The sequence below is a fragment of the Acanthochromis polyacanthus genome, chromosome 22 (assembly GCF_021347895.1).
Source record: "Acanthochromis polyacanthus isolate Apoly-LR-REF ecotype Palm Island chromosome 22, KAUST_Apoly_ChrSc, whole genome shotgun sequence".
NCBI classification, from domain to species: Eukaryota; Metazoa; Chordata; class Actinopteri; family Pomacentridae; genus Acanthochromis; species Acanthochromis polyacanthus.
Genome location: NC_067134.1, coordinates 10717522 through 10743852, shown reverse-complemented (window position 1 = coordinate 10743852; position 26331 = coordinate 10717522). Strand labels below are relative to the sequence as shown.

At 37.3% G+C, this 26331-nt stretch overlaps 1 protein-coding gene across 1 annotated transcript; it reads right to left on the bottom strand.

The window, feature by feature from the left end:
* Positions 1 to 269: 269 nt before the first annotated feature.
* Positions 270 to 24763, bottom strand: LOC110968064 (major facilitator superfamily domain-containing protein 6). The gene is made up of 7 exons (XM_022217868.2): positions 24468 to 24763; positions 19934 to 21449; positions 15188 to 15285; positions 9284 to 9445; positions 8984 to 9082; positions 7574 to 7866; positions 270 to 2289 (listed from the first exon to the last, which is right to left on the bottom strand). The coding sequence occupies exons 2-7, from the start codon at positions 21445 to 21447 to the stop codon at positions 2098 to 2100; spliced, it is 2358 nt and encodes a 785-aa protein (XP_022073560.2). The 5' UTR covers positions 21448 to 21449; positions 24468 to 24763; the 3' UTR covers positions 270 to 2097.
* Between the last annotated feature and the right edge of the window lie 1568 nt (positions 24764 to 26331).

The window sequence follows — 26331 nt, the reverse complement described above, 5'->3', positions numbered from 1 at the left end:
GATTCTCCAAAAACTACTATAGAATTTGTAGTTTTTGCAGCTGTTCTGGAGCTTTTTTAAATCAGCTCAAGTGGCTGAAGGAGACCATGTGATGTGATCGAAAGCTCCAGAAGAGCTAAAGAAGCTTTAAGAAACAAAAACAATCTGTTATTCTGTTTTTTTCAGCTGAAGCATTGTCAAATTAATGAAGAAAAATCCCATTTTAATGTTAATTTAACTTTTAAACTGGTTTTCACAATGTTTTTAAAAAAAATAAAGACACAGGAAGCTAGCGTTAGCCACAGTGCTTTTCTGTATTAAAGGGCTGAAACTTCCCATCAGGACACAAACACAGACCAAAAAAACACTGACAGATTACATTACATTTTCTTCCCTCTTGTTCAGGAATGTCCTCTAATCGTACAGTAAACAGAATTTCTAAAAAGTTTCAAGGTTTTCTACACAGATGACATGAAAACACACAATACTGGGAGTAGTTTGGCATGAAAATCAAAGAAGCAGAGAGAGCTGTTGGCAGTTTAGGTATAAAAACATCAGACTGATGTACGGTAAAGGGCTCTCTGCTTGACATCGCTTCATAAGAAGTCCTAATAGTGATGATTAAGAGGCTTAAAAAGAGGCACTTTATCCCCACCATGTGCTCCTATGAAGGAATTAAACGTTCAAAATCTGATTTTCCATTTAAAAGAAGTGACAAAATACGAAAGAAAGGTCTTTTTAATGGTCTAAATGTGCAAAACTGCACTGAAAACGGATTAAATTCATATAAATAAATCACAAAAATTAAATTAAAAAGAAACCATCAGCAGATTTACTTGTTTTGTTTTATTTTCTTTCAAATCCATATTTACTCTATTTTATGAGTGTTTTCATTCATTTACTTTCTTTGTACTTTCCTAAATCGGTACAAATGTCAAAAGAAATTCTTTTTTCATTAATATGGTGGCCAAAAAAAAGACGTTAATCTGCTTAATTCATGCAACATGGACCAAACATGGAGCAAAAATTTAACTTTTATTTTGTGTTACTGTGCATCTTCATAAGTCTGTTTTAAGTGGGTACTGAAAATGTTTACAGGAATCTTTGGGGATTTTGGAAATGTCTGCAGAGCATTTGGGCTTTTTAAAAGCTCACACAAATAACCGTATGTACACAGCTGAGACGCTAACTCCCCTAACCTTAAAATACAGATTTTTATTGAAGATAACGACTCACATTAGTGTAAAGTCACTACAGTCTGCTTACTATTTGCATTTCTTGTGTTTATTAACATTTTGGTGTCTGTTTTGAATCTGGAATATCCCTTTAATGCATTAAACCTGACTGTTAATTATGGATTAAATTACTGCAAACACAAAAACCTCTTTCTGCTGCTGCTTCAAAATAAAAGCATCCAGAAGGAGGGAGAAACCGGGAGGCTTTTATTGTGAAATTAGCTGCACAGTGCAGCCAGTCCACAGTGATACTGTCAGTATAAAAACTGTACATGAAAAATCCCTACTGCAATTTAAAAATCTCTCAAATATTATACTTTGTGTCAGAGAATAACCTCAGCTACTGGTAAGTTAGTAAAATGTAGTTTATTTTGGTATGTTTTTGCTTTTATTTTGCTAAAGCTGCATATTGTCACTTCTTTTAAACGCCATTTCGTGCATAAAACTTTAGATTTTCTTTGCTTTTTAAGTACATTAAGTTGAATAAGTTATCAAGAGGCACATTTATATTTGAAGGTTTCCCTTCACACTCCACCGGCAGTTAATAATAACAACAACAACAATAATAACAACAGTGCACAGGGGTGATTTGCTCCCAAATTCACCTCCACATTTAAACCAAAGTCCCCGCTGCAAAAATCATCCATTTCAACAACATACAAACATTTTTTCCAGCCTTGCTGGATATTTTCTGGACACGTGTGCCTCATTTTATGCGAGAACTCGCACAAATGTTTACAGTAATCTCCATAAATACAGTGTTTATGCAATTTAAGCTGCAGCGGGTTCAGTTCAAACACCACAGCAGCTGATTTTAACACTGACTTTTCAAGACCCTGCAGAAGCTTGAAGCTTGGTGTGAATAAATTGAATCTAAATGCCGTCAGTGTGCGTTTTCCGCTGAGAATGTGAATGCTGGGTTTTCTTGTGTTCCTTCTGAAGTAGGCGGGTGATCGTTAGAGTCTGTGGGTGCTGGGTGGGTGTCGTTCGGCGTCGTGGGTGTTTCTGCCGGTGGTTCCGTGGCGTCGTCGCTATGGTTTCCATGTGATGAAACTGAAGCCTGCTCACTAGGTACCTGGCAACAAGGGGAACAAACAGTGATGACCGGTTCTACAGTTGCATTTTATTCCATCAAATAAAAGCAACAGAAGATAGAGTTAGCTAAAAAGAAAAAAAAAAACCCTGCCTGAGCTGCACTGTGGCTAGCTGCTAGCCAACAAAAACACTAATGCTAACCTGCTAGCCTAATTATGCTAACTATGGTGACAACTGATTGTACGGACAATAAAAAAGACAAATTCTTACTGTAGCATAGCTTTTAAAAACAGTCAAACCTCCCTGGTGTCTAGCTTCACTGATCTGACTCGCTGCTCTGTCCTCCAAGGTTCTGCTACCTCGACGTGTCGGAGGACACTATTAGCCGAAAAACTGTTCTGACTGCACGGCCTTCAATCCGAGGGTTCAAAATGAAGAGCAGGGCTGTGGAGAAACCAGCTTTCCTGCAGCATTTATGACCACATTAAAAGATCGATGCATTCTCCGGGTCTTAAAAGTGACCAGCGTTCTTTCCGACAGCCAGCAGGGGGCGACTCCTTTGGGTGTAAACAAAAGTCAGATGAAACAACTTCTCACTTGATTTGTTACCTCAGTAAACATTTTCCAAATTAGCTTATGGTCACAATTGCTAGTTTCAGGTCTCTTTCAACACACCATGGTGTTTATTCAGTAAATTAAGGTCCCATTTATGGGAAAATAGATGATAAAATTGAAATAAAACTGTATATTTTTGAGGAATGTTTCACACCGAAATAGCAAAAATTCCAAATTTGAGGCTTCAGAACAGTAATTTGTAAACCAATGGATGGCTTCATGGTGGCTACGTCCAACTTTTACATGCAATTGGATGCTTGAAATTAGTTTCATTTGTGTTTTAGATCTGCAGTAATTCCACAAAACAGCTCATTCAGGAGAAATACTTCCTCTACCTTCTAGAATCAACATCAGACCTTCCAGCTGATATCAAAGTTCTATTTGTTGTTCTACATGACTTTTTTTCTTTTAATGGAGTTGATAAATTAACATGAGAACCTCTTCAGTTCAGGGTGCAAATAAGTGAAATAAAACACTTAATTTTACATGTTGATTACACTTATTGAGTCAAGCAGAAGAAGTTTTATATCAAAAAAAATACTTTAAAATGGGTTAGATTGACAGGAGGATTCAATAGAAATCCTGTGCATTCTCAGTTTGTGGGTGTGTCTTAGGTAAAATCATGTTTTGTGGATGGAAAAAAATGCCAAGAAATTAGCTTTTAAACGTAATTTAGGCTGGTTACATATCCTTTATAAAAATGGATGGCTTGTCTTAACATATGTGCATCTTCCTGCTTCCAAATTGTTGTTTTCACATTGTAGTTGTCTTTTTTGTGATTTCTGCACTGGGGTCAACAACGTCTCACAAGAACACAAGTACAGACAAGAGCTCAGGCTGAGCAAAGGACTAACTTAGGCAAACGGTGTCACGCAACGAGCCGCTGACATTATCTAAATACCAAATCAATCATGGGGATAGCAGCTTAAATGACACGTTCCCCGCCCAGAAACCCAGAGCTGCTGACTGACAAAGGGCGAGCACGGAGGTGGCATCATCATCATCATGCACGCCTGCACCTCACATGACGTCACGATCAGGTGTGGGAGGTTTGCAAGCACAGACAGACGCACGCATGCATGAACACACCCTCGACCCACACACAGGTAGAGATGACTCACTGTCATAGCAACATGCATCGACACCGAGGAAACCCCAGACGACCACCGACCACACAGACACACAGTTTTCCATTGACCTCTGCACACAACAAAACATCTCACCAAAAACATCTAGTTTGTGTCATTTTGTGTCATTTTGTGTTGTTTTGGGTCTCCTTTGTGTTGCGTCTCCTTTGTGTCGTTTTGTGTTGTGTTTGTGTTGCTTTCTCTCATTTGTCTTTTTTGTCTTGTTTGTGTCATTGTGTTTAATTTGTGTCATTTTGTGTCGCTTTGGGTCTAGCTTGTGTCGTTTTTGTCTTGTGTCGTATGGTCATTTTGTGTCTTATTTGTGTCATTTTGTGTCTCGTTTGTCGTTTTTGTGTCTAGTTTGTGTCGCTTTGTGTCATTTTTTGTTTTGTTCGTGTCATTTTGTCTAGTTTGTGTCATTCTGTGTCGCTTTGTGTCTAGCTTGTCGGTTTTTGTCTCATTTGTGTCGTTTTTGTGTCTAGTTTGTGTCGCTTTGTGTCATTTTTTGTTTTGTTCATGTCATTTTGTCTAGTTTGTGTCATTCTGTGTCGCTTTGTGTCTAGCTTGTCGGTTTTTGTCTCATTTGTGTCGTTTTTGTGTCTAGTTTGTGTCGCTTTGTGTCATTTTGTGTCTCATTTGTGTCATTTTTTGCTTTGTTCGTGTCACTTTGTCTAGTTTGTGTCATTCTGTGTCGCTTTGTGTCTAGCTTATTTCATTTTGCATCTCATTTGTGTCATTTTGTGTCTCATTTGTGTCAAGTTTGTCATTTTACTGATGTTTTCCATTTGTTTCATTTCCTGTCTGGTTTTGCTCATATTTTGACTTGCTTGTGTTTATTTTTGTCTTGTTTGAGTCCTTTGTGTTGGCTTGTATCTTGTTTCAGTCATTTGGTGTCTCATTTGTGTTGTTTTGTGACATTTGTATGGTGCTTTGTGTCTCATTTTTCTTTTGTGTTTTGTTTGTGTCATTCTGTGCCCTGTGAGTGTGGTTTTATGTCTTGTTTTAGTTGGTTTGTCTCTCATTTTACTTCATTAGCTTGTTGCTGACGCCACACACAGGTACAGATGACTCACTGTCATGACAACATGCATTGACACAGAGGAAACCCCAGACGACCACCGACCACACAGACACACAAACACACAGTAGTTTTCCGTTAACCTCTGCACACAACCAAACGTCTCACCTTTCTTCAGTGAGTGTGTGGGCAGCCGGTTAGAGGAGGAAGAGTGGGATTAGTGGGTTAAAGGGTGATGAAGAAACATTTTTTATACAGTAAACAAACCTTCAGACAGACAACAAGTGAAAACAGAGTGGTATCATTATTATTATGATCTGACACATGTTGAAGCTGTGTGTGTCTGTTTCCAGGGACATGAATCTCACTTTAAAACATCAAACATCACGTAAAATGTCAGTGGGTGACTCAGCAACTCCAGTTTAATCCCCCAGTTTAAGTCCCTGCTGCAAAAATCAACCATTTAAATAAACCTTGAAGACATAAAAAATAACTACTAATCAATAGTTTCCAGCATTTCAGCATTTTCTGGGCATCTATGCCTCGTTTTTTGGGGCATATATGCATCAATTTTTTATAATAATCTCTATAAATACAGCTTTTAAAAGCCAAACTTTCAAACAGACAACACAAAGAAGCAGTATTATTATTATAATATGGCACATATTGATGCTGCCTGTGTCTGTTTCCATTGACTGCGCATATGAACCTCACTTAATACTAAAAATCATGTAAAATGTCAGTATTTTTATCACAAGTGAGTCAGCACCTCCAGTTTACGTCCCTGCTACAAAAAAACCTTCCGTTTAAATAAGTCTTGAAGCCATAAAAAACATCAGAATGAATCATTTTCAGTATTAAAGGGTATTTCCTTTGCATTTATGCCTCATTCCATAGTCATATATGCACTAATTTTCACAGTATCCTCTATAAACAGTGTTTAGAAGCTGTCTTTCACACTTCAGACAGACAACACATGGAAATATTGTGTTATTAATATTATTATAATACGGCACACAGATGTGTGTTTACAATGATCACATGCATGAATCTCACTTTAAAACACCAAAAAGTATGTAAAATGTCATTTCAACCGAAGTTTAGACAAGCCTTAAAATCAGAATCAATCATTTCCTACTGCTTCAGCATTAAATGATATTTCCTGGTCATTTATGCCTCATTTCATACCATGCACTAAGTTTTACAATAAATTCTACAAATGTAGTGTTTACATGCCATTAATAAACTGTAAGATGGACACAATGCATGGACATAGTGTGTTATTATTGAAAATGTATTAAATGTGTCCGTTTCCAGTGACTGAATCTCATTTTAAAACACTTAAAATCTGTGTAAAATATCAGTTTGTTTACGGTGAATAAGTCACATAAATCATCTCCATTAATAGTTTCTGGGGTAAAAAATGCTAAAACTATTAATGTAACACACATCAGGATGCTAGCAGGCTAAATGTTAGCTTGTTGCTAATGAAAATCTGCAGGTTAACTGCATGAAACTTGTCCTCGATAAAACTGGTCTAAACTGGGATTTCCAGTTTATTAATCTCTGATCATCTCTGCTCCTGATTCACTTCCTGTTTCTATCCTTAATGCGTATTCTGTGCTTCAACTTTCAAGCTTTTTTCCAGCTGTAGATGTACTATTATACTAGGGGTTTAACAGTTCACAAAACTGATGGTTTGATGTGTTTTTGGTGCAGTAGAACAGTGGTTCTCAACCCTGTTCCTCAGGACCCCATGTCCTGCATGTTTTAGATGCTTCCCTGCTCCAACACACCTGACTCAAATAATCAGCTCGTTATCAGGCTTCTGCAGAGGCTTGCTAACGAGCTGATCATTTGAATCAGGTGTGTTGGAGCAGGGAAGCATCTAAAACATGCAGGACATGGGGTTCTGAGGAACAGGGTTGAGAACCACTGCAGTAGAGAAACAAGAAACTTTTCTGTCAAGTATTTAGCATCTAATTTGGACACAAGGCGACAGAAGTATGACACAAAACGACATAAATAAGACACAAAATGACACACAAAATGACAGAAACTAGACAAAAAAAAACACAAACGAGAAACAAAATGACACAAAGACGCAAACAAGACACAAAATGACAGAAATGAGACACAAAACAACACACAAAATAATACAAAATGAGACAAAATAACACAAATTACACACAAAATGATACAAAATGACAAAAACTACACATAAAATGACACAAACCACACAAAATGACAAACGAGACAAAACACACAAAATAACAAACTACACATGAAATGATACAAAATGAGACACAAAATAACAAATTACACATAAAATGACAAACTACAAACCAAATCACAGAAATGAGACTCAAAATAAAACAATCGACTCACAAAATGACAGAACACACAAATTAGAATACGACAAAAAACAAATGTGTTGTTTTGCGACTCATATTTGTCATTTTGTCAAAAAAAAAAGAATAAAACACCAGCTTTAGTGTTACATCTGGATGTTTTAGCTAAAAATTTTACTCTTTTAAAGTCGTATTAAACGGATTTCTGTTCACCTGCAGTGGTTGGGTCTCTGGCGGCGGCCCGCTGCTCTTCCTAACATTCATCATCTCCCGGATCTGGACGACGGCGAAGGCGATGGTGACCCAGGGGGCTGCAGAGAGGACCCAGGCCGGCCGGTTGGCGTCCTCCTGGTCCTCCTGGTGTTTGGTCTTCTTCACGGGCAGCACGGCGGCCTGGCGAGCCGGAGACGGGCTGCCGGCGGCCGTCTGGCTCTGAACCAGGTCGATGGTGGCGATGGGAACTGGGCTGGAGGGAACCGGGATGTTCTCCGCCAACATCTTGTTCTCTAAAGATGGGGGGAAAAAAAAAAAAAAAAAAAAAAAAAGGGATTTTTAGACGTCAGAAGGTTTCAAAAGGCAAGAGGGGGAGGAGTTTCTGAAGGATGAGCAATAAAGAAATGCTCAGAAATGTAGGACTGAATTTGCTGAAAACATGGTTTTGCGTCTCATTTGTGTTGTTTTGTGCCTCGTTTTTGTCATTTTGTCTCGTTTTTGTAATGTGTCTCATTTATAGTCTCAAACTCAGACTTGCTTGTGTTTTTTTTATCGTTTGTGTTTCTTGTTTCTGTCATTTTGGGTCTTATTTGTGTTGTGTTGTCTCATTTATAGTCTCATATTGGGACTTGTTTGTGTTGGTTTTCTGTCGTCTGTGCTATTTTTGTGTATCATTTTTCTGGCATTGTGTCTCATTTTTTCAATGTCTTGTTTGTGTCATTTTTGTAATGCGTTTCATTTCCTGTCTTATTTTGCTCATGTTGTGACTTGTTTGTGTTGTTTTATTTTCTTGTTTGTTGATTCAAATTCCCGTGCAAAACTTCATTTTCAACGTTTTCAGAGTCAGTTGTTTCCGATCGTATGCGATTTATTTCAGACGTGCCACAGTATCAGAAAGCAGAAATAACACACAAATAGAAAACAAAAGCAACACCCAAACCAAATCCAAAACCTAAAACAGTGTCTGAAGAGGAGTAGGATGAAGTTTAAAGTAGTAGTAGAGTGGATTTTAAAGGTGGTAAACACGTCAGTTTGTTTATGATGAATAAGTCATATTAATCAGACACATGGAGGCTCTTTGAACAAACTTTCTTGGGGTAAATAATGCTAACGCTATTAGCATCACATAGCAGCTTCCTATCAGAAGGCTAGCAGTGAGACCAGCAGATGGCTTCACAAAGTGAAAACATAAAAAAGCAGCAATTATTATAGAAAGTTTACAATATTTGTCCATTTACGAGTGAAAATATAAACCAGGAAATGTGCATAGAAACAGGCTTTTACTTTATATTCCTTTGAGCTGTTAATGAGGCTCATAAATTTAAATAATTTAAAGAAATGAGACAGTCTGAGGGGGAATGAGACGCATCTTGTCACCATTTTACATCAATAAAGTCAATCTTTTCCCACCTTTGCCTTCGTCGTCTCCGGTCAGACACTGGATGAAGGAGAAAATGAGGAGGATGACGAGGGAGGCCATGCCGATTCCCCTGAATGTCGCTGCAGCGCCTGCAGAGAAAAGCATCAAAGTTCAGCTTAACGGAAGAATCAACGGCTTCTTTTTGTTTTTCTGCCCCAAAATAAAACAATTAAAGCACCTTAAAACTCCCCTGACGGCCTGTTTAGCTCCGTTTTAGCTCAGTTTTGACATTGTGCTATGCTACATTTTCAGCTCCAGTGTGTGAAGTTTTTAAAATATTAACTTTGTACCGAAATAACTGACGAACACTCCGCCGACCGTCGCTCCGCAGCCGCGACCCAATCCGAGGTGGAGGCCCTGCAGGATCCCCTGAGCCGACGTCCTCAGAGCCGGGGGCACCGCGGCGCTCAGGAAGGAGATACAGGCCGCCCAAACCGAGGCGTGAGTCACACCTGGAGGACACACAGACAAATGTATTCACTTTTATTGACCAGTTATTGATAAATGTAATGCACTGTGTCAGGCCTGGTGCAGCCTCCTCCCTCTGTCTGCTTCATTCTGCGAATTTCTCTCAAGCAGCTAAAACCGAAGAAGAAACACAAACCGGGAATTAGATGAGCCCTCAGTAGAGGGCAGAACCACGCCCTCTGCTGGCGAAAACCCTGTCCTCCCTATACAACTGATGCAATATGTATCAATTTTGATCATGCACATATCTCCTTCCCTACTTGATCTGCTGACCTGTAACTCCACAACTGCGCAGGAGACCTTAGACTGGTCTTCAGTGCCAAGTTTGATTATCCTGACTTCAGCACTTGCAGAGATATCGGACCGGACATACACACATACATACATAGATACATACCCAGCCAGATACCGCACCGAATGCAATAACACCGCTGACGTTCGTCAGGCGTGGTTAATTAGCTTCCCACAGTGGCTAAGCTAATGCTAACAGTTAGCGGCTAAGTTAGCAGGAAGCCACAGTTTAAGAGTTTGTCACTTTGTGTCGCTTTTTGTCTTGTCATTTATGTTGTTTTGTGTTATGTGTTTTGTCGTTTTCTGTCTAGCTTGTATCGTCTTGCGCCTTGTTTGTGTTGTTTTGTGTCTTGTTTGTTTCATTTCCTTTCTTATTCTGCTCCTATTGTGACTTGTCTTTTTTGTCTTGTTTGTGTATACTTGTAACTCATTTGTGTCATTTTGTGCCCTGTAAGTGTGGTTTTGTGTCTTGTTTTTGTCAGTTTATGTCACTTTGTGCCGATAGTAACTCTCATTAATGAAGAAGTCTAGTCATGAATGTCAGGTTTTCTGCTCTCATGCGGTTAAAATATAACATTTATTGTAAATCAGTTCTAAATATCGGTTATCGGCCTTTATTGATCACCAATAACCAGTCGATCCCTAATTTTTACTGTATATTTTAGCCTTTTAGTCACAATAACACTGAAAAAGACACAAGAGTCAACCATATTTTAACTTATATTTCAGATAAACTGAGGAAACGGCTTCATTTCATCAAGTTAAAACCGTAAACTGAGCTGATGGCTGAATTATAAAGCACTCTTTGTTTCTAAAAACACCAATAAAGCTGCATTTCTGACTGTAGAATAAGCTACACGATTATGAAACTCCAGTATTTGGTGCTGCAGCTGAGAAGAAGTTCAGATGTTCTAAAATCTGTCGGCCAAACTTCCACTGTGTCGCTTTTGTTTTTTCACACTCGTCTTCAACGAGCATTTTGCCTCTCTGAAAGAACAGCTGAGAGTCTCAACATTTGTCTTCACACTTCCTTCGTCGGGGTCGATGAAGCCGAGATCGCAACACAACACAAAGGAAAATATGATTCAGCCGCGCCACAATAATGAAACACACAAGCCTAGAAAAAAAAATAATACAGTAACACAGTATTTATGGAGAAAATCAGGCTGTCTGGGACTTTATCGGTTGTTTTAACACAATTTTACATTTAGATTTTCATATATTTATAAACTTAGACCGTCATTTTTTCTACAACAGGTTTTATTTAATGTTACATTTTTGTAATGTTACAAAAAACGTGACAAATTTCAGTTTTTTTAAGATCTTATATTCTGTCTGTTTTTTGCTGCATTACAAGTTTGTTTCATGTGTCGTTTTATGTCTAGTTTGTGTTATTTGATGTCTTTTTTGTGGTGTTTTATGTCTAGTTGTTATTGTTAGGGCCTTTTTGTGCTATTTTGTGTCTTGTTTGTGTTGTTTTGTGGCTTTTTTGTATCGTTTTCTTTGTTGTTGGTTATATTTTGTGTCTAGTTTGTGGCGTTTGTGACGCTTTTGTGTGTTGTTTGTGTTGATTTGTGTCTCATTTTTCTTTTGTGGTTTTCTTTTGTGTTATTCTTTAAGACGTCAGTATTATATTCAGCAATGATCCAGACATCTTAAGTTCACGCCTTTTTATTAAAACCTGCAGGAGAAATAAAATCAGGACTGTTCTTGTGACTGATTCGAGTCTTTAAGTGCCTCCTGCTGTTGATTTCAAGACAAAGTTGATTAAAAAAACGAATCAAATCCAGATAAAATTCAAAATATTCCAACTATAGAACACAAACCTTCCTATTTTTGGGTTTTTTGACTGTTTGTTTTCACACTAAATCACATTCTTAGCTTTAAAGAACTACAAAAATGAAGGCAACAGAGTGGATTGTAAGGATTTATGTTACTGTAAAGGTGATTTTACAATAATTTATTTCTATACTTTGTGTCTGCAAAATCAGCGTTATCCAACATTAAGAGGAAAAACACAAAAAATAATGAGTTAATCAACATTTCCGTGTTAGAAAGCAATAATGCGTGACACTGCAGGATGCTGCTGTAATGCTAACCTCAGTGTCCTCCTATATTACTGCACCTGAACCGTTTCATTTCCTGTTGGAGCTCTACTTCCTGTCTGAAACCTTAAACAGTCACAGTCACTGCTAGAAGCTTTTCACACTTTATCACCTCAAAGCTAACATCAGACGACACAAACGACAAACTGGAGACAAAATGGCACACAAAACAACATGAAAAAGGTACAAAACGACACAGAAAAGCACAAAACAACACAAAAGGCCGCAACAATAACAACTAGAAACAAAACAACACAAACTAGATACAAGAAAGCAACAAAATAACACAAATTAGACCCAAAACAACATGAAAAATGCACAAAGCTACACAAACTAGACAAAAATAACACAAAAAAGGCCCAGCAATAACAACCAGACACAAATCAACACATACGACTCAAAAAAGGCACAAAAGAAAGCAGACACAAAATAACACAAAAAGGCCCCAACAGTAACAACTACAAACAAAGCAACACAAACTAGACACAAAACACCACAAAAAGGCACACAGCAACAAAAAATAGACACAAAACACCACAAAAAGGCACAAAGCAACACAAAATAGACACAAAACACCACAAAAAGGTAAATAGCAACACAAAATAGACACAAAACACCACAAAAAAAAGGTAAAAAGCAACACAAAAAGGCACAAAGCAACACAAAATAGACACAAAACAACACAAAAAAGGGTCAAAAGCAACACATACTAGACACAAAATACCACAAAAAAGGCACAAAACACAAACCAGATACAAAATGACATAAACGACATCACAAAACAACACAAAAGACACAAAAGAGCACAAAAAGGCACAAATCAGACGCAAAATAACGCATAAAGGTGTCAACAAAAACTACAAACAAAACACATACTAGACACAAAAAAGGCACAAAACAACACAAACTAGATACAAAACACCACAAAAAAGGCACAAAACACAACCTGGATCCAAAACACCACAAAAAAGGTAAAAAGCAATACAAAATAGACACAAAACACCACAAAAAAGGCAAAAAGCAACAATAACTAGACACAAATGACATCACAAAACACAAAAAAGGCACAAAACAGACACACAATAACACATAAAGGCCCCAACAATAACAACTACAAACAAAGCAACAGAAACTACACACAAAACAACACAAAAAAGGCACAAAACAACACAAACCAGCACAGACTATCCTGTACTGAAACAGCTTCGTATCAGTTATTTTCCGCGAGTTTGCTGGAAACTGTGGGAAGTTTTATCAGGAAAACATTTCAGTTCAATGAATCCAACTCATGTGACTTTTATTAACCAGTGCAGCATTTAGAAGCACAAACTGCAGCAGATAAAGATGTGAAACGAGAGACAAACACCTGAGAAAAGGTGCTTAATTTAAAACAAACTGCAGTAAAATGTGACCAGAGAAGTGCTGGTGTCTGAGCTGAGGTTTGTTTTAGACGTCCGCCCTGAGAAAACACGACGACTCACTGAGCAAACAATGAAAACGAGCTCACAGCTTCACTTCCTGTTTCTGCAGTACAGCAGCAAAACCATCTACAAGTTTCAGAATATTTCATGTTTTACAGCTTCAGACTGTTTTCAAGACGAATTCTGGGTTTTTATGTCGAGCTTCAAGTGTTGTTTGTGTCATTACATATCCAGTTTGTGGTGTTTTGTGTCTAGTTGGCATTGTTTGGGCTTTATTTGTGTGTCGTTTGTGTCCAGTTTGTGTTAATTTGTGTCTTGTTTTTCTTTTGTGTTTGGGTTGTACCATGTTGTGCTCTTTGTGTGTTGATTGTGTCATTATGTGTCAGGTTCGTGTTGCCTCGTGCCTTTTATTGTTTCATCTGTTATATGGGTTTAAATGTCTAATTTGTGTCGTTTTGTGCCTTTTTTGCGGTTTTGTGTCTAGCTGGTGTCATGTTATGCCTTTTTGTGGTACTTTGTGTGTCGTTTGTGTTGTTTTGAATCTAGTTATTGTTTGGGCTTGTCGTTTGTGTCATTTTGTGGTGTTTTTTGTCTAGTTTGTGTTTTGTGTCTCATTTTTCATTTGTGTTTGGTTCACACCATTTTGTGCCCTTTTTGTGTTGTTCTGTGTGTTTTTTTGTGTCTAGTTTGTGTCATTTTGTTATTTTGTGTCTATTTGGCATAATTTTGTGACTTTTTTGTCTAGTTGTCTTTGTCTAGTTGTTATTGTTTGTGCCTTTTTTGTGTACCGGTGTCGATTTGGGTCGAGTTTGTGGTGTTTTGTGTGTTTTTGTGTTATTTTGTGTCTAGTTGGCATAATTTTGTGCCTTTTTTGTGTTGTTTTGTGGTGTACAATGTGTTTTTTTGGTCATTTTGTGCCCTTTTTGTGGTGTACAATGTGCTTTTGGTCATTTTGTGCCCTTTTTGTGGTGTCTAATGTGTTCTTTTGGTCATTTTGGGCCCTTTTTGTGGTGTACAATGTGTTCTTGGTCATTTTGGGCCATTTTTGTGGTGTACAATGTGTTTTGTCATTTTGTGCCCTTTTTGTGGTGTATAATGTGTTTTTTTTGGTCATTTTGTGCCCTTTTTGTGGTGTACAATGTGTTTTTTGGTCATTTTGTGTCATTTTGTGCCCTTTTTGTGGTGTACAATGTGTTTTTTTGGTCATTTTGTGCTCTTTTTGTGGTGTACAATTTGTTTTTTTGGTCATTTTGTGTCATTTTGTGCCCTTTTTGTGGTGTACAATGTGTTTTTTTGGTCATTTTGTGTCATTTTGTGCCCTTTTTGCGGTGTATAATGTGTTTTTTTGGTCATTTTGTGCCCTTTTTGTGGTGTACAATGTGTTTTTTTGGTCATTTTGTGTCATTTTGTGCCCTTTTTGCGGTGTATAATGTGTTTTTTTGGTCATTTTGTGTCATTTTGTGCCCTTTTTGTGGTGTACAATGTGTTTTTTGGTCATTTTGTGCCTTTTTTGTGTTGTTTTGTGGTGTATAATGTGTTTTTTGGTCATTTTGTGTCCTGTGTGTGTTCAGGACTACTGGAACTGAAAGTTGAAAATGTGGTGATTACATCTTTATCTCTCTGTTTTTACTGTTTCTGACTTTAGAAAAAGGTTCAGTTTTGGTCATTTTGTCAAAGAAAACTTGCTTTTCAACTCTGCTCGTGGTTTCCAGTTTTCAGAAGGTTAATTTCATCTCATGATTATTTTCTGCTAACATAAATAACCACCCTCAGCTGTGTTTGACTGATTTAGTTCATGAACTTCACTGCTTCCTCCTTCATCGTTCCACTAAGCAGCAGATCCTGGAGGCCGCCTGATAAGCTTCCTGTTGGACAAACAATCGCTTCCTGCAGACCAGCTAACATTTACCTTGAAGGACCTCCATGGGCAGCACCGTCCAGGCGTTCTGCAGGTACGAGATGTACAGGTAGCGGGCCGTGTTGCAGGCCAGGCCGATGTACAGAACTCTGCAAGAGAAGGGCCAGGTGTAGCATCACTGTTCAGTCACTCCTTCAAAATAAGAGCTCTTGTTAAAACAGACTTTTTTGCTTCTAATTTGGCAACATATTTGCAGGACAAACAGCCTGACGCACCCTCTGCTCGTCATTTAACTCAGACCGTTTCACTGTTTGCTCAAATTAAACAGGTTTACTAACAGCACGCCTGCAGACAGAAGCTGAAAACACAATTAATGTGGTTTTAAAAATCCAAGCTGGAGTTCCCCAAATGATTATGGGATTCAAGCTAGTGTGCTAAAATAAAACAAATAACTGATAAGAGCTGCTCATCACAAAATAAACATGTTATCAACCGATTTATTTGAAGGTATTATTATTATTTAGACTCATTTAGAGCTGTGACTTGTTGTCAACTATTAAATTAATCATTAATGTCTAAGATAATTCAGTTTGAGGGGGAAAACAGAAAAAATTCTTCCATTGCAGCTTCTTAAATGTGATTATTTCTATTTTTTTCTTCCTCTAGGACAGTAAGCTGAATATATGTAGTTTTCTAGGCATTTGAGGATGTTATTTTGGACATTTTTCACCCATTTTCTGACATTTTAGAAGCAAGTTACACGTTTATTTAGAGCATCTTGCTGAAAGTTTTCCAGTGAAATAAAACTGAGCTGCAGAAAACTACAAAAAACATGAACTTTATCAAAGGTTTTTCAGGTTAGAGGCACAAAAAGTCAACAGAACCATAAATTGCTACACAAAACTATTACTTATTTCCTCACATTTTTCCATTTTTTCCAATAATAGTTCAGGGTTTTTTTTTTGTTGCATTTTTGAGACTTTTAGGACAAACAAAAACAAAACTAAAAACAACGTTAGTCAGTTAAAAGTGAGTTTCTCCATTAATCCTGTATTTGTTTAGTTCATAAAATGTCTTATTTTGGCTGAAAAAGCATCAAACACCTGGAGACATTCAGTTTACCAGTTTACACACGTGGACAAAATTGTTGGTACCCCTCAGTTAAAGAAGGAAAAACCCACAATTCTCACTGAAATCACTTGAAACTCACAAAAGTAACAATAAATAAAAATTTATTGAAAATTAAATAATCAAAAACAGCCATTACTTTTGAATTGTTGATTAACATAATTATTTAAAAAAACAAACTAATGAAACAGGCCTGGACAAAAATGATGGTACCTCTATAAAAGATTGAAAACTATTTGACCAGAGTGACATGATTAACTCAGGTGTGTCATTTAATTGACATCACAGGTGTTTCCAAACTCATAATCAGTCAGTCTGCCTATTTAAAGGGAGACAAGTAGTCACCCTGCTGTTTGGTGAAAAGGTGTGTACCACACTGAACATGGACAACAGAAAGCGAAGGAGAGAATTGTCCCAGGACATCCGAAAAAAATTATAGACAAACATCTTAACCCTTTAAGCTTCAGTGTACCGCCGGCGGTACACTTACTAATTTGCATAGGAATTTCAAGAATGTCCGACGGGTGCAAACGCGATTATACAAACACTATACACCGATGGAAAGCTTAGATTCTCATGAATCCGCCGGTATAAACCACTTTCAGATGCGATTACCACAGCGGGTGAGAAAAACACATTTGTCCGACAAAAACAAATATCCATCCATCCGTTCTCTATACACGGCTTCAAAGCACACAGCGCGACTCACATTTCCGGGTTTATTATTACACACAGAAAAAAAGATTCCACAAAAAACGGCCATAATCCAACCTTTTACATCCAGATGACACAAGCCAGTAAAGTATTTAGTCCAAAACATGTCCTGAAGTCGTATAAAATCCCCGAATCGGTCGTTTTCAAGGAAATGCACCTCCCGATGCGCGTCCAATATTCCCCGTATTTTTCGTAATTTTTTTATTTAAAAATAGAATATTAGCGATTTTTTGTACTGAAAACGGCTGGAATTGACTGAAGCTTAAAGGGTTAAAGGTAAAGGCTATAAGAGCATCTCTAAACAGCTTGAAGTTCCTGTGACAACAGTGGCTCATATTATTCAGAAGTTCAAGACCCACGGGACAGTAGCCAACCTCCCTGGACGTGGCCGCAAGAGGAAAATTGATGACAAATTGAAGAGACGGATCGTTGGAATTGTATCCAAAGAGCCCAGAGCAACCTCCAAAGAAATTAAAGGTGAACTCCAAGGCCAAGGTACATCAGTGTCAGATCGCACCATTCGTCGTTGTTTGAGCCAAAGTGGACTTCATGGGAGACGACCAAGGAGGACACCACTGCTGAAAAAAACTCATAAAAAAGCCAGACTGGAATTTGCAAAAATGCATGTTGACAAGCCACAAAGCTTCTGGGAGAATGTCCTTTGGACAGATGAGACCAAACTGGAGCTTTTTGGTAAGGCACATCAACTCTATGTTCATAGACTCAAAAACCAAGCATACGAAGAAAAGAACACTGTCCCTACGGTGAAACATGGAGGAGGCTCAGTAATGTTTTGGGGCTGCTTTGCTGCATCTGGCACAGGGTGTCTTGAAAGTGTGCAAGGTACGATGAAATCTGAAGACTATCAAGGCATTCTGGAGAGAAATGTGCTGCCTAGTGTCAGAAAGCTTGGTCTCAGTCGCAGGTCATGGGTCTTCCAACAGGACAACCATCCAAAACACACAGCCAAAAACACCCAAGAATGGCTGAGAGAAAAGCGTTGGACTATTCTAAAGTGGCCTTCTATGAGCCCAGATCTGAATCCCATTGAACATATGTGGAAGGAGCTGAAACATGCCATTTGGAGAAGACACCCATCAAACCTGAGACAACTGGAGCTGTTTGCTCATGAGGAGTGGGCCAAAATACCTGTTGACAGCTGCAGAACGCTCATTGACAAATACAGAAATCGTTTAATTGCAGTGATTGCCTCAAAAGGTTGTGCAACAAAATATTAAGTTATGGGTACCATCATTTTTGTCCAGCCCTATTTCATTAGCTTGTTTTTTTAAATAATTATGTTAATCAACAATTCAAAAGTGATGGCTGATTTTGATTATTTAATTTTCAATAAATTTTTATTTATTGTTACTTTTGTGAGTTTCAAGTGATTTCAGTGAGAATTGTGGGTTTTTCCTTCTTTAACTGAGGGGTACCAACAATTTTGTCCACGTGTGTATGTTCAGGATTTTTAGCAATAACAATCCACCAATACTCTCAAATAAATCTGTTTTTATTATAGTTTGAACTAAAGATTGAATTTATGGCTGCAAACTAAAGTCAAAACATGTTCGCTACACAAAATTATACCTATTTTTATTACATTTCCTTTCATTTTTCCAATAACAGACAACATTTTTTTTCCTTTTTTTAGGACTAACAACAAATTAAAACCAAAAAAACACAGAAATATTCTAGATGAACCACTTAAAAGGTAGATTCTTGATAAAAAAATGTATTTGTGTGACACATAAAATGATCTTAAATTGTGTTATTTTGGCTGAAAAAGCATCAAAAACCCAGAGAGATTGATTTACCAGCTCTGATAGTAGAAAAGCTGCCATTAGAGGCACATGAAAGCGTGTTTAGTATTTAATGAAATCTTTTTCAAACACTGCGTTCTTTCTCTTTAACTTAGAAGCTGCTCCAGAGTCGACATCAGGTTTCTGAAATCTAACACTCGGCTCTCGAATGTCCAAACCGCCTGCGAGCTCCGGCCTGACCTCCTCTCGGACAGACAGCGAGCATCAATGACGGCTTTGTCTGCGACACCGAGGACGGACCGAACCGTTCACGCCTCAGCAAACACTTCACCAGTTTATTATCAGCAACACAAGCAGTGGAGGAGTTCTAATGTAGTAGAGACGATCTAAAAACATATTCTACATTTCCACACAACAAATAAAACTTTCTGGAGGTTTTTCTTGCATAGAATGCACAATTAACAGCTGTTAAGACTATTCCAGGTTTAACAAGTATAAGTTGAGTGTTTTTGGTTCCAAACTTGGTTTCATTTGGTCCAGATGGAGGAAGCGGTGAGTTTACAGGTTTATTTTCATTTTAGTCCTATTTGACCAGTTTAAGTTCAGTGATTAAAGACCTAGACTTGGTTTTGATGGTATTTAAAAAAAAAACTGTAAAATCCTCTTTTTTTCCCCCATTTCTAAAGTCGTTCTGGTTCTTGAAGTCCACATTTAATAAATTTGATTGGAGTATTTTTGGTTCTAAACCTGGTTTCATTTGGTACAGATGAAGAATTAGCCATGAATTCCTCTCTCATTTTTAGCAGTTTTCTTGCTCAAATTAAATTGAATACGTTAATTATAGACCTCATTTGGTCTAAATAGTATTAAAAAAACCTTTAAAATCATCTTTTTTATTGCTTCCACATGTCGTGTAAAACTTTCTGGAGTTTTTCTTCTTCACATAATCCACATTTATCAGCTTTAAGTGGAGTGTTTCTGCTTCTAAACTTGGTTTTGTGTGGTCCACATGGAGATTTAAATGAAAATTCCACTTCTTTTCCCATTTTTATGATTTATTGCATTCTAACTTTGCTATTCTACACATTTCTTAGTTGTATTCTTGTATTCATGGTTGCTCTGTTTCCATGGAGGTTCAGGACTTCAGATTTCAGACTAAAACGAAGCACAGAGAGTGAAAACGTGATCTTACCTGACGTGTCCGACCAGCTCGATGAACTTGTGGCTGGTGAAATAAGCGGCGAGCTCTGAGATGTGGCTGAGGACGGAACAAACCCCGTACAGGGTGTTGGTTCCCTTCAGGTCCTCCAGGTGCCAGTAGAGGAAGCTGAAGACGAAGCCGTAGCCGAAGCCCATGAACCAGGCGACGAACAGCACGGAGCTGTAGCGGACGCTACACAGCAGCTTCAGCAGGTCGCTGTAGTGGAACTCCTGCTCGGGGCTGCTCGGGGTCTGGTCCGAGGAGCCGGACTCGGGGGTGGAGGTCTGAGGGCTGGCCGAGTCCTCCACCACCTCTGGAAGCTCCTGCTGGTAGTCGCCGCCCTTCTCAAAGTAGAACTGCGTGGCCACGATGAAGGCCACGCCCATCAGCACGCCGAACACGATGAAGGCGATCTGGTAGTTGTGCAGCCGATAGTCGGGCAGGACGCAGCCAACGCCGTCGATCAGGACGCTGAGGTGGGTGTGGTCGATCCAGATGCCCACCAGCAGCATGGCCACGCCCCAACCCAGAGACCCCCACATCCGCTGCAGGCCGTAGCGGTCGCGGGCTTTCCCCAGGTACTGCAGCGTGACGGTGTCCACGATGGTGACGGCGGGGGCGCTGAAGAACTCACCCACGATGATGACCAGCAGGATGAGCAGGAAGATGGTCTCCACCTGGTCCTGGTTGTAGATGATCTGGAACTTCTTCTTGGAGGTGGTGGTCGGGGTGGTGGTGGTCTGCAGGGTGGTGTTTGGAGGCGGCTGGGTGGTAACAGGAGCTGAGGTCATGTTGGCGTCGTCGCTCCGTCTGAGTCTGTGCAGGACGCTGAAGTAAGAGTCCATTAGCTCAGGAAGTCCAGGCAGGTCCAGGAGGCTCCGGCGGCTCCTGGTCCGGTTGGTGGGGCCGCTCTGAATGGTGGAGCCGCTCTGAATGGTGGAGCCGCTCTGAATGGTGGCGTTGCTTTGAGGGAGCGTCGTCGTCATCAGGGGCGGCAGCGTCGTCACGGGAGACGCTCCGATCTCCTCGCATTTCATCTCGGCCGGCTTGACGAAGCCGATGCCGCAGTTGAAGAAGAGCCAGCAGAGGACGGAGAACAGCAGCACGGCCTTGCCCTTCTTGAAGCGGTCGGCCACCACGCCCCAGAAGGGGGCGCTGCAGAACTCGATGAAGTAGCGGATGCCCACCAGCAGCCCGCTGCGGCTGGCCGACATGCCCAGCTGCTTGTAGTAGACGGGCAGCAGCGGGTGCAGCGAGCCATAGGCGGCGTAGAAGAAGAAGTAGAAGACTTTGGAGACCAGCAGGTGGCTGTTGATGCGGAGACACATGCGCTCGCAGCAGTCGATGGAGTCGGGCTGCGCCGCCACCGTCTGCTCGGGCGGAGCCTCCGAGGCGGCGTCCTGCCGAGCCATCGACAGCGTGTTGAAGGGCTCGGCCAGAACATACTTCCTCTTCTGCTCCTCCTCGTCGTCGGTCAGGATGGCAACCTTGTCGTCAGCGGCCATATCTGGACGATAAGAAAATGAGGAGAAACAAATGAGCTGCTGCTGAGTCTAACGTCTTAAAAACACACGTTTAACAGTGAACAGTGGTTCAAATATAGTAACACGTGAAGGAAAACTGAAAGAAATCAAGATATTTTTACAATACTTAGGATTTTTAGCAACAAAGCATGTTAAACACACCACTTTTTACACTGTATATCACTGTTATTTTATTAGGAAGAACATGGTTTACATTTAGACTCTTTCTACTTGTGTTTATATTTTTAGGACAGATCTTTCAACATATATTTATTATATTTTTGGGACATATTTTTCTATTTACATTTATATTTTTAGGATATTTTTTGTACTTCTCTTTACATTTCCGAGATTTATTTTACACTTTTTGAAGACATATTTTTATATTAGTGTTTATATTTTAAGACATATTTTTCTACCATTTTAAGATATATTGTTCTACTATTTTCGGTCATATTTTTCGACTTATGTTTATATTTTTAGGACATATTTTTCACTTTTTTAAGACATATTTTTCTACTATTTTAGGTCATATTTTTCTACTTATTTATATTTTTTAGGACATATTTTTCTACTACTTTAGGTCATATATTTCTACTTATGTTTATATTACCAAGACATATATTTCTACTTACGTTTTTATTTTTAGGACATAATTTTCTACTATTTTAGGTCATATTTTTCTATTTACATTTATATTTTTAGGACATATTTTTCGAGGAGGAATGTAAATTTGTACATATATATATATATATATATATATATATATATATATTATTATTATTTGTTGCAAAAAGTATGAACTATGTCATTGCACCCCAATACTGATTTGAAATAAGAAGAAGAAGAAGAAGAAGGACATATTTTTCTACTATTTCAGGTCATATTTTTCGACACGTTTATATTTCGAGTACACATTTTTCTACTACTTATGTTTATATTACCAAGACATATACGTTACGTTTTTATTTTTAGGACATATTTTTCTACTATTTTAGATCATATTTTTCTATTTACATTTATATTTTTAGGACATATTTTTCTACTATTTCAGGTCATATTTTTCTACTTGGGTTTATATTTTTAGGACATATTTTTCTACTTATGTTTATATTACTAAGACATTTTTTGTACTTAGGTTTATATTTTAGGACATATTTTTTCTACTATTTCAGGTCATATTTTTCTACTTATGTTTATATTTTTAGGACATATTTTTCTACTATTTCAGGTCATATTTTTCTACTTATGTTTATATTTTTAGGACATATTTTTCTACTATTTTAGGTCATATTTTTCTACTTATGTTTATATTTTTAGGACATATTTTTCTACTATTTCAGGTCATATTTTTCTACTTATGTTTATATTTTTAGGACATATTTTTCTACTACTTTAGGTCATATTTTTCTACTACTTTAGGTCATATTTTTCTACTTATGTTTATATTACTAAGACATTTTTTGTACTTAGGTTTATATTTTTAGGACATATTTTTCAACGTCTGTTTACATTTTTGGGACATTTAAAATTTTTTAAGACATTTTTCTACTTGTGTTTATATTTTTAGGACCTAATTTTATACTTTTTTAGGACTTAATTTTTTAGTATTTCAGGACATATTTTCCTGCTTATGTTTATATTTCTAGGACATATTTTCCTATTTATGTTTATATTTTTAGTTCGTATTGTTCTATTTATGTTTACATTTTCAGGACATATTTGAGTGATTTTAAAGAGGAGAATTTCTGCTTCATCTGTAGAGGAAACAATAAAAACATATCCGTCTCTCACGCTGTTTCTTTCTCTGCTGTAAAAGCTTTTAATAATCTGGAGGTTTTCCAGCATCAATATTTTTTCTCTAAGTCTGGCAGAAGTCAAACAGCCGATAGAGCTAAAAATAGATCCGTCTTCAGTGGAACATTCACAGCTTTAAATACAGCAGCTGGATCGACCAAGTTGATTTTTTACACTAGAAAATGCTTAGAAATCAATGGATGTGAACGCTACCTCTAAAAACTTTTGTATTATATTTGTTATCATAAATAAAATAAAGGTTTCACACATATATAACAGTTTGAAGTTGATGAGAAGAGTCTAAATGTTGAGGCTCATGATGCAGACCTGAAAGAAAAACAGTTAAATAAGAAATATTTCTGTATTTATATTAGTTTTTAGCCACATAATGCACATTTAACTACTGTAAATGGAGTATTTTTGGATCTAAATCTGGTTTTATGTGGTCCAGATGAAGAAAAAGATGTAAAATCATCTTCTTTCTATGTACACAAATGGAATAAATGGGTTTTGAACAGTCTTTGGATTATTTTTGTTCATAAAATGCAGAGTTAAAGGATTTGACTGCACCGGTTTTCTTATCTAAACCTGGTCTGGTGGTTAAAATGTCGTTTGAATGCAAACTTTGGACCCTTAGAGGAATTCAAACCCTATTTATGATCAATTCATCAATCAAGCTTTGCAATATCTCTATTGAAAATTGGTTTATAAGCAGCTAAGGAAACACAGAATGGCAAAAAATAGTTTTAATGCGTATTAAAATGATAAAATAAGACAGAATATTGATGTGTAAAGAAGACAAAAGCAGTACAATTAATAAATTGGTCAAATAAATGAAACTACAATCTAAAATAAAAACTATCTGACTAAATTAAAGCAGTAAATAAGTACCACCGTGTATTTTGAGGACCCCTGCAGGTCGTCGGACCACAACCGTCTGATGTCTACACGGAAGTATGAGACATTTGGAACAAAGCCGCAGCTCATTTTAAACCGCCAACACACCAAACTACGTTCATTTCATGGAGAATTTAAGGAAATTAGGTCAAATATCGCAGCTAATTTAAACGGAGTCATTTAGGGAGAGTAAATATAAAGACTTGTGCTGTTCGTGTCGCTAAATTAAACCATTTAACCGTAATTTAAACACCGTCAACGTAAAATAAAGCTGTGAATTAAACAGTAAAGCAGATTAATTAGCTCACCTGCTCAGGTCACCGCTCCCATTAAACTATGACTGCGCAGTTTCTGTTGGATTTTTCTCTCGTCTTTCGGACATTTTTCACTAAAATAAAAATAAATGAAAACCGTCAGAATTAGTGGTTGAAATCAGCGGACAGTTTGTAAATTCACCGCCGAGGCTTCATGGTTTTGTTTCGGTGTCAATTCTCAGACTTTCTCCGGTTCTCGTCTCTCTTTGTAGTGAAGAACAACAGCAGCTCGTCAGACCGGAGCTTCCACCTGTCCGCACCGACGCACCGTCAAGCCGTCATCCCAGCCACGTCACAGCTTCCGGGATCATCCTTCACAATAAACCGCACTATTATATTATATATTAGGGACTATATTACACTGCAATACTTTAATTTATATTGTATATTTTTAAATAAATTCTATTACATTACAATGTGCCATATTATGTCATATATGCTATATATTTTTAATAAGTTGTATAACACTTTAATGTGTTATATTTTATATAACTTAAATAAATTCTATGACGTTATAATGTGTCATATCACATATTATATTGTATATTTTTAATAAATTATGTTACACAACAATGCATTCTATTATATTATTAAAAATTGTATATTTGTAGACTAAATTGTATTACATTACAAAGCATTATATTACATTATATATTTCTATAAATTCTATTGCACTACAATGCATATTATATGGTGTTATAATAAATTATACATTTTTTAAAATAAACTGCATTACACTCCAACACATTATATTACATTTTTAAAATAAATTCAATAACACTATCATATTATATTATATTGTATATTTTTATAAATTACATCGCACTACAATGCACTCCATTATATGGTGTCATAATAAATTACATTATATATTTTAAAATAAATTACATTACACTATAATGCATTATATTATCTTATTAAATTTTTCTAAATAAATTCTATCATACTACAATGCATTTTGCATTACAATATATTTTTATAAGTTCTGCTACATCACAAATCATTATATTTTCAAAATAAATGTATTACACTAAAATGCATTATATTATATCATATTACATTATATTATATTATAAAAAATAGGAAACCAATTGGCTCAGACACAGTGAAAAAAAACTAACCAGACTATAGTTACATTATGCAGCATTACTTGTTTAATTGTGGTATTATGTTTAAAATATTGTTTTAAAATCTGTCTTTATGTTGCTGATTATTAAAGGTTATGAATAACAGAGTTCATTTTTATTCTATTATCAGAAAGCATGCTGGGATTTTTATCAAATTAAAGCTTATTTTATCCAAACCAATGTGATGATTTGTCTCCTTAACATATTTTAATATTCAAGTCTGAAAAGGTCCTATTTGCTGCCTAAATTATCATGTTTTATAGCATATTTATGTGAATCAAATCAAATCAAATAGATTTTCAAACGTGAGACTAACTGATAATTTTAAAAGAAGGATTACAGCTTTACAGTTGGTATTTATTTAAGCCTCCATGTTGTTTTTTATGCTTTTGTTTGCTTTTATTTTGTCCATATTGACATCAGTCTGAGGTGAATTCTGCTCGTTTGACTTCTGACTCCTCCTAAAGTGGCTCAATTAAAGGGAAACTTCCATTAATCACAGTCAAAACATTGAAAAAACATCCCAGTAATTCATTTTAAAGACACACTTCCTGTTTAAAGCTGAGCCTCGACTGACTGTAGGAGTCTCTGTGGGGAAGATATCCAATAAAAATAAAATATTGAACCACCATTTTCCTCTTTACTGTGATTATTTAACATTTACGCAGAGAAATATTTAACTTTTGACGAAGCTCACAGTAAAATAGTGGTCAGACTTATAGAAATACACG

Bases quoted from the DNA above. Each gene is read 5' to 3' on its own strand.
- LOC110968064 (XM_022217868.2), bottom strand. From the start codon at position 21,447: ATGGCCGCTGACGACAAGGTTGCCATCCTGACCGACGACGAGGAGGAG. The intron at 9,083-9,283 runs GTACAAAGTTAA...TTTTCTCTGCAG, and splicing joins AGTGTTCGTCAGTTATTTCG to GCGCTGCAGCGACATTCAGG. The intron at 7,867-8,983 runs GTGGGAAAAGAT...CCCCATCTTTAG, and splicing joins CGGAGACGACGAAGGCAAAG to AGAACAAGATGTTGGCGGAG.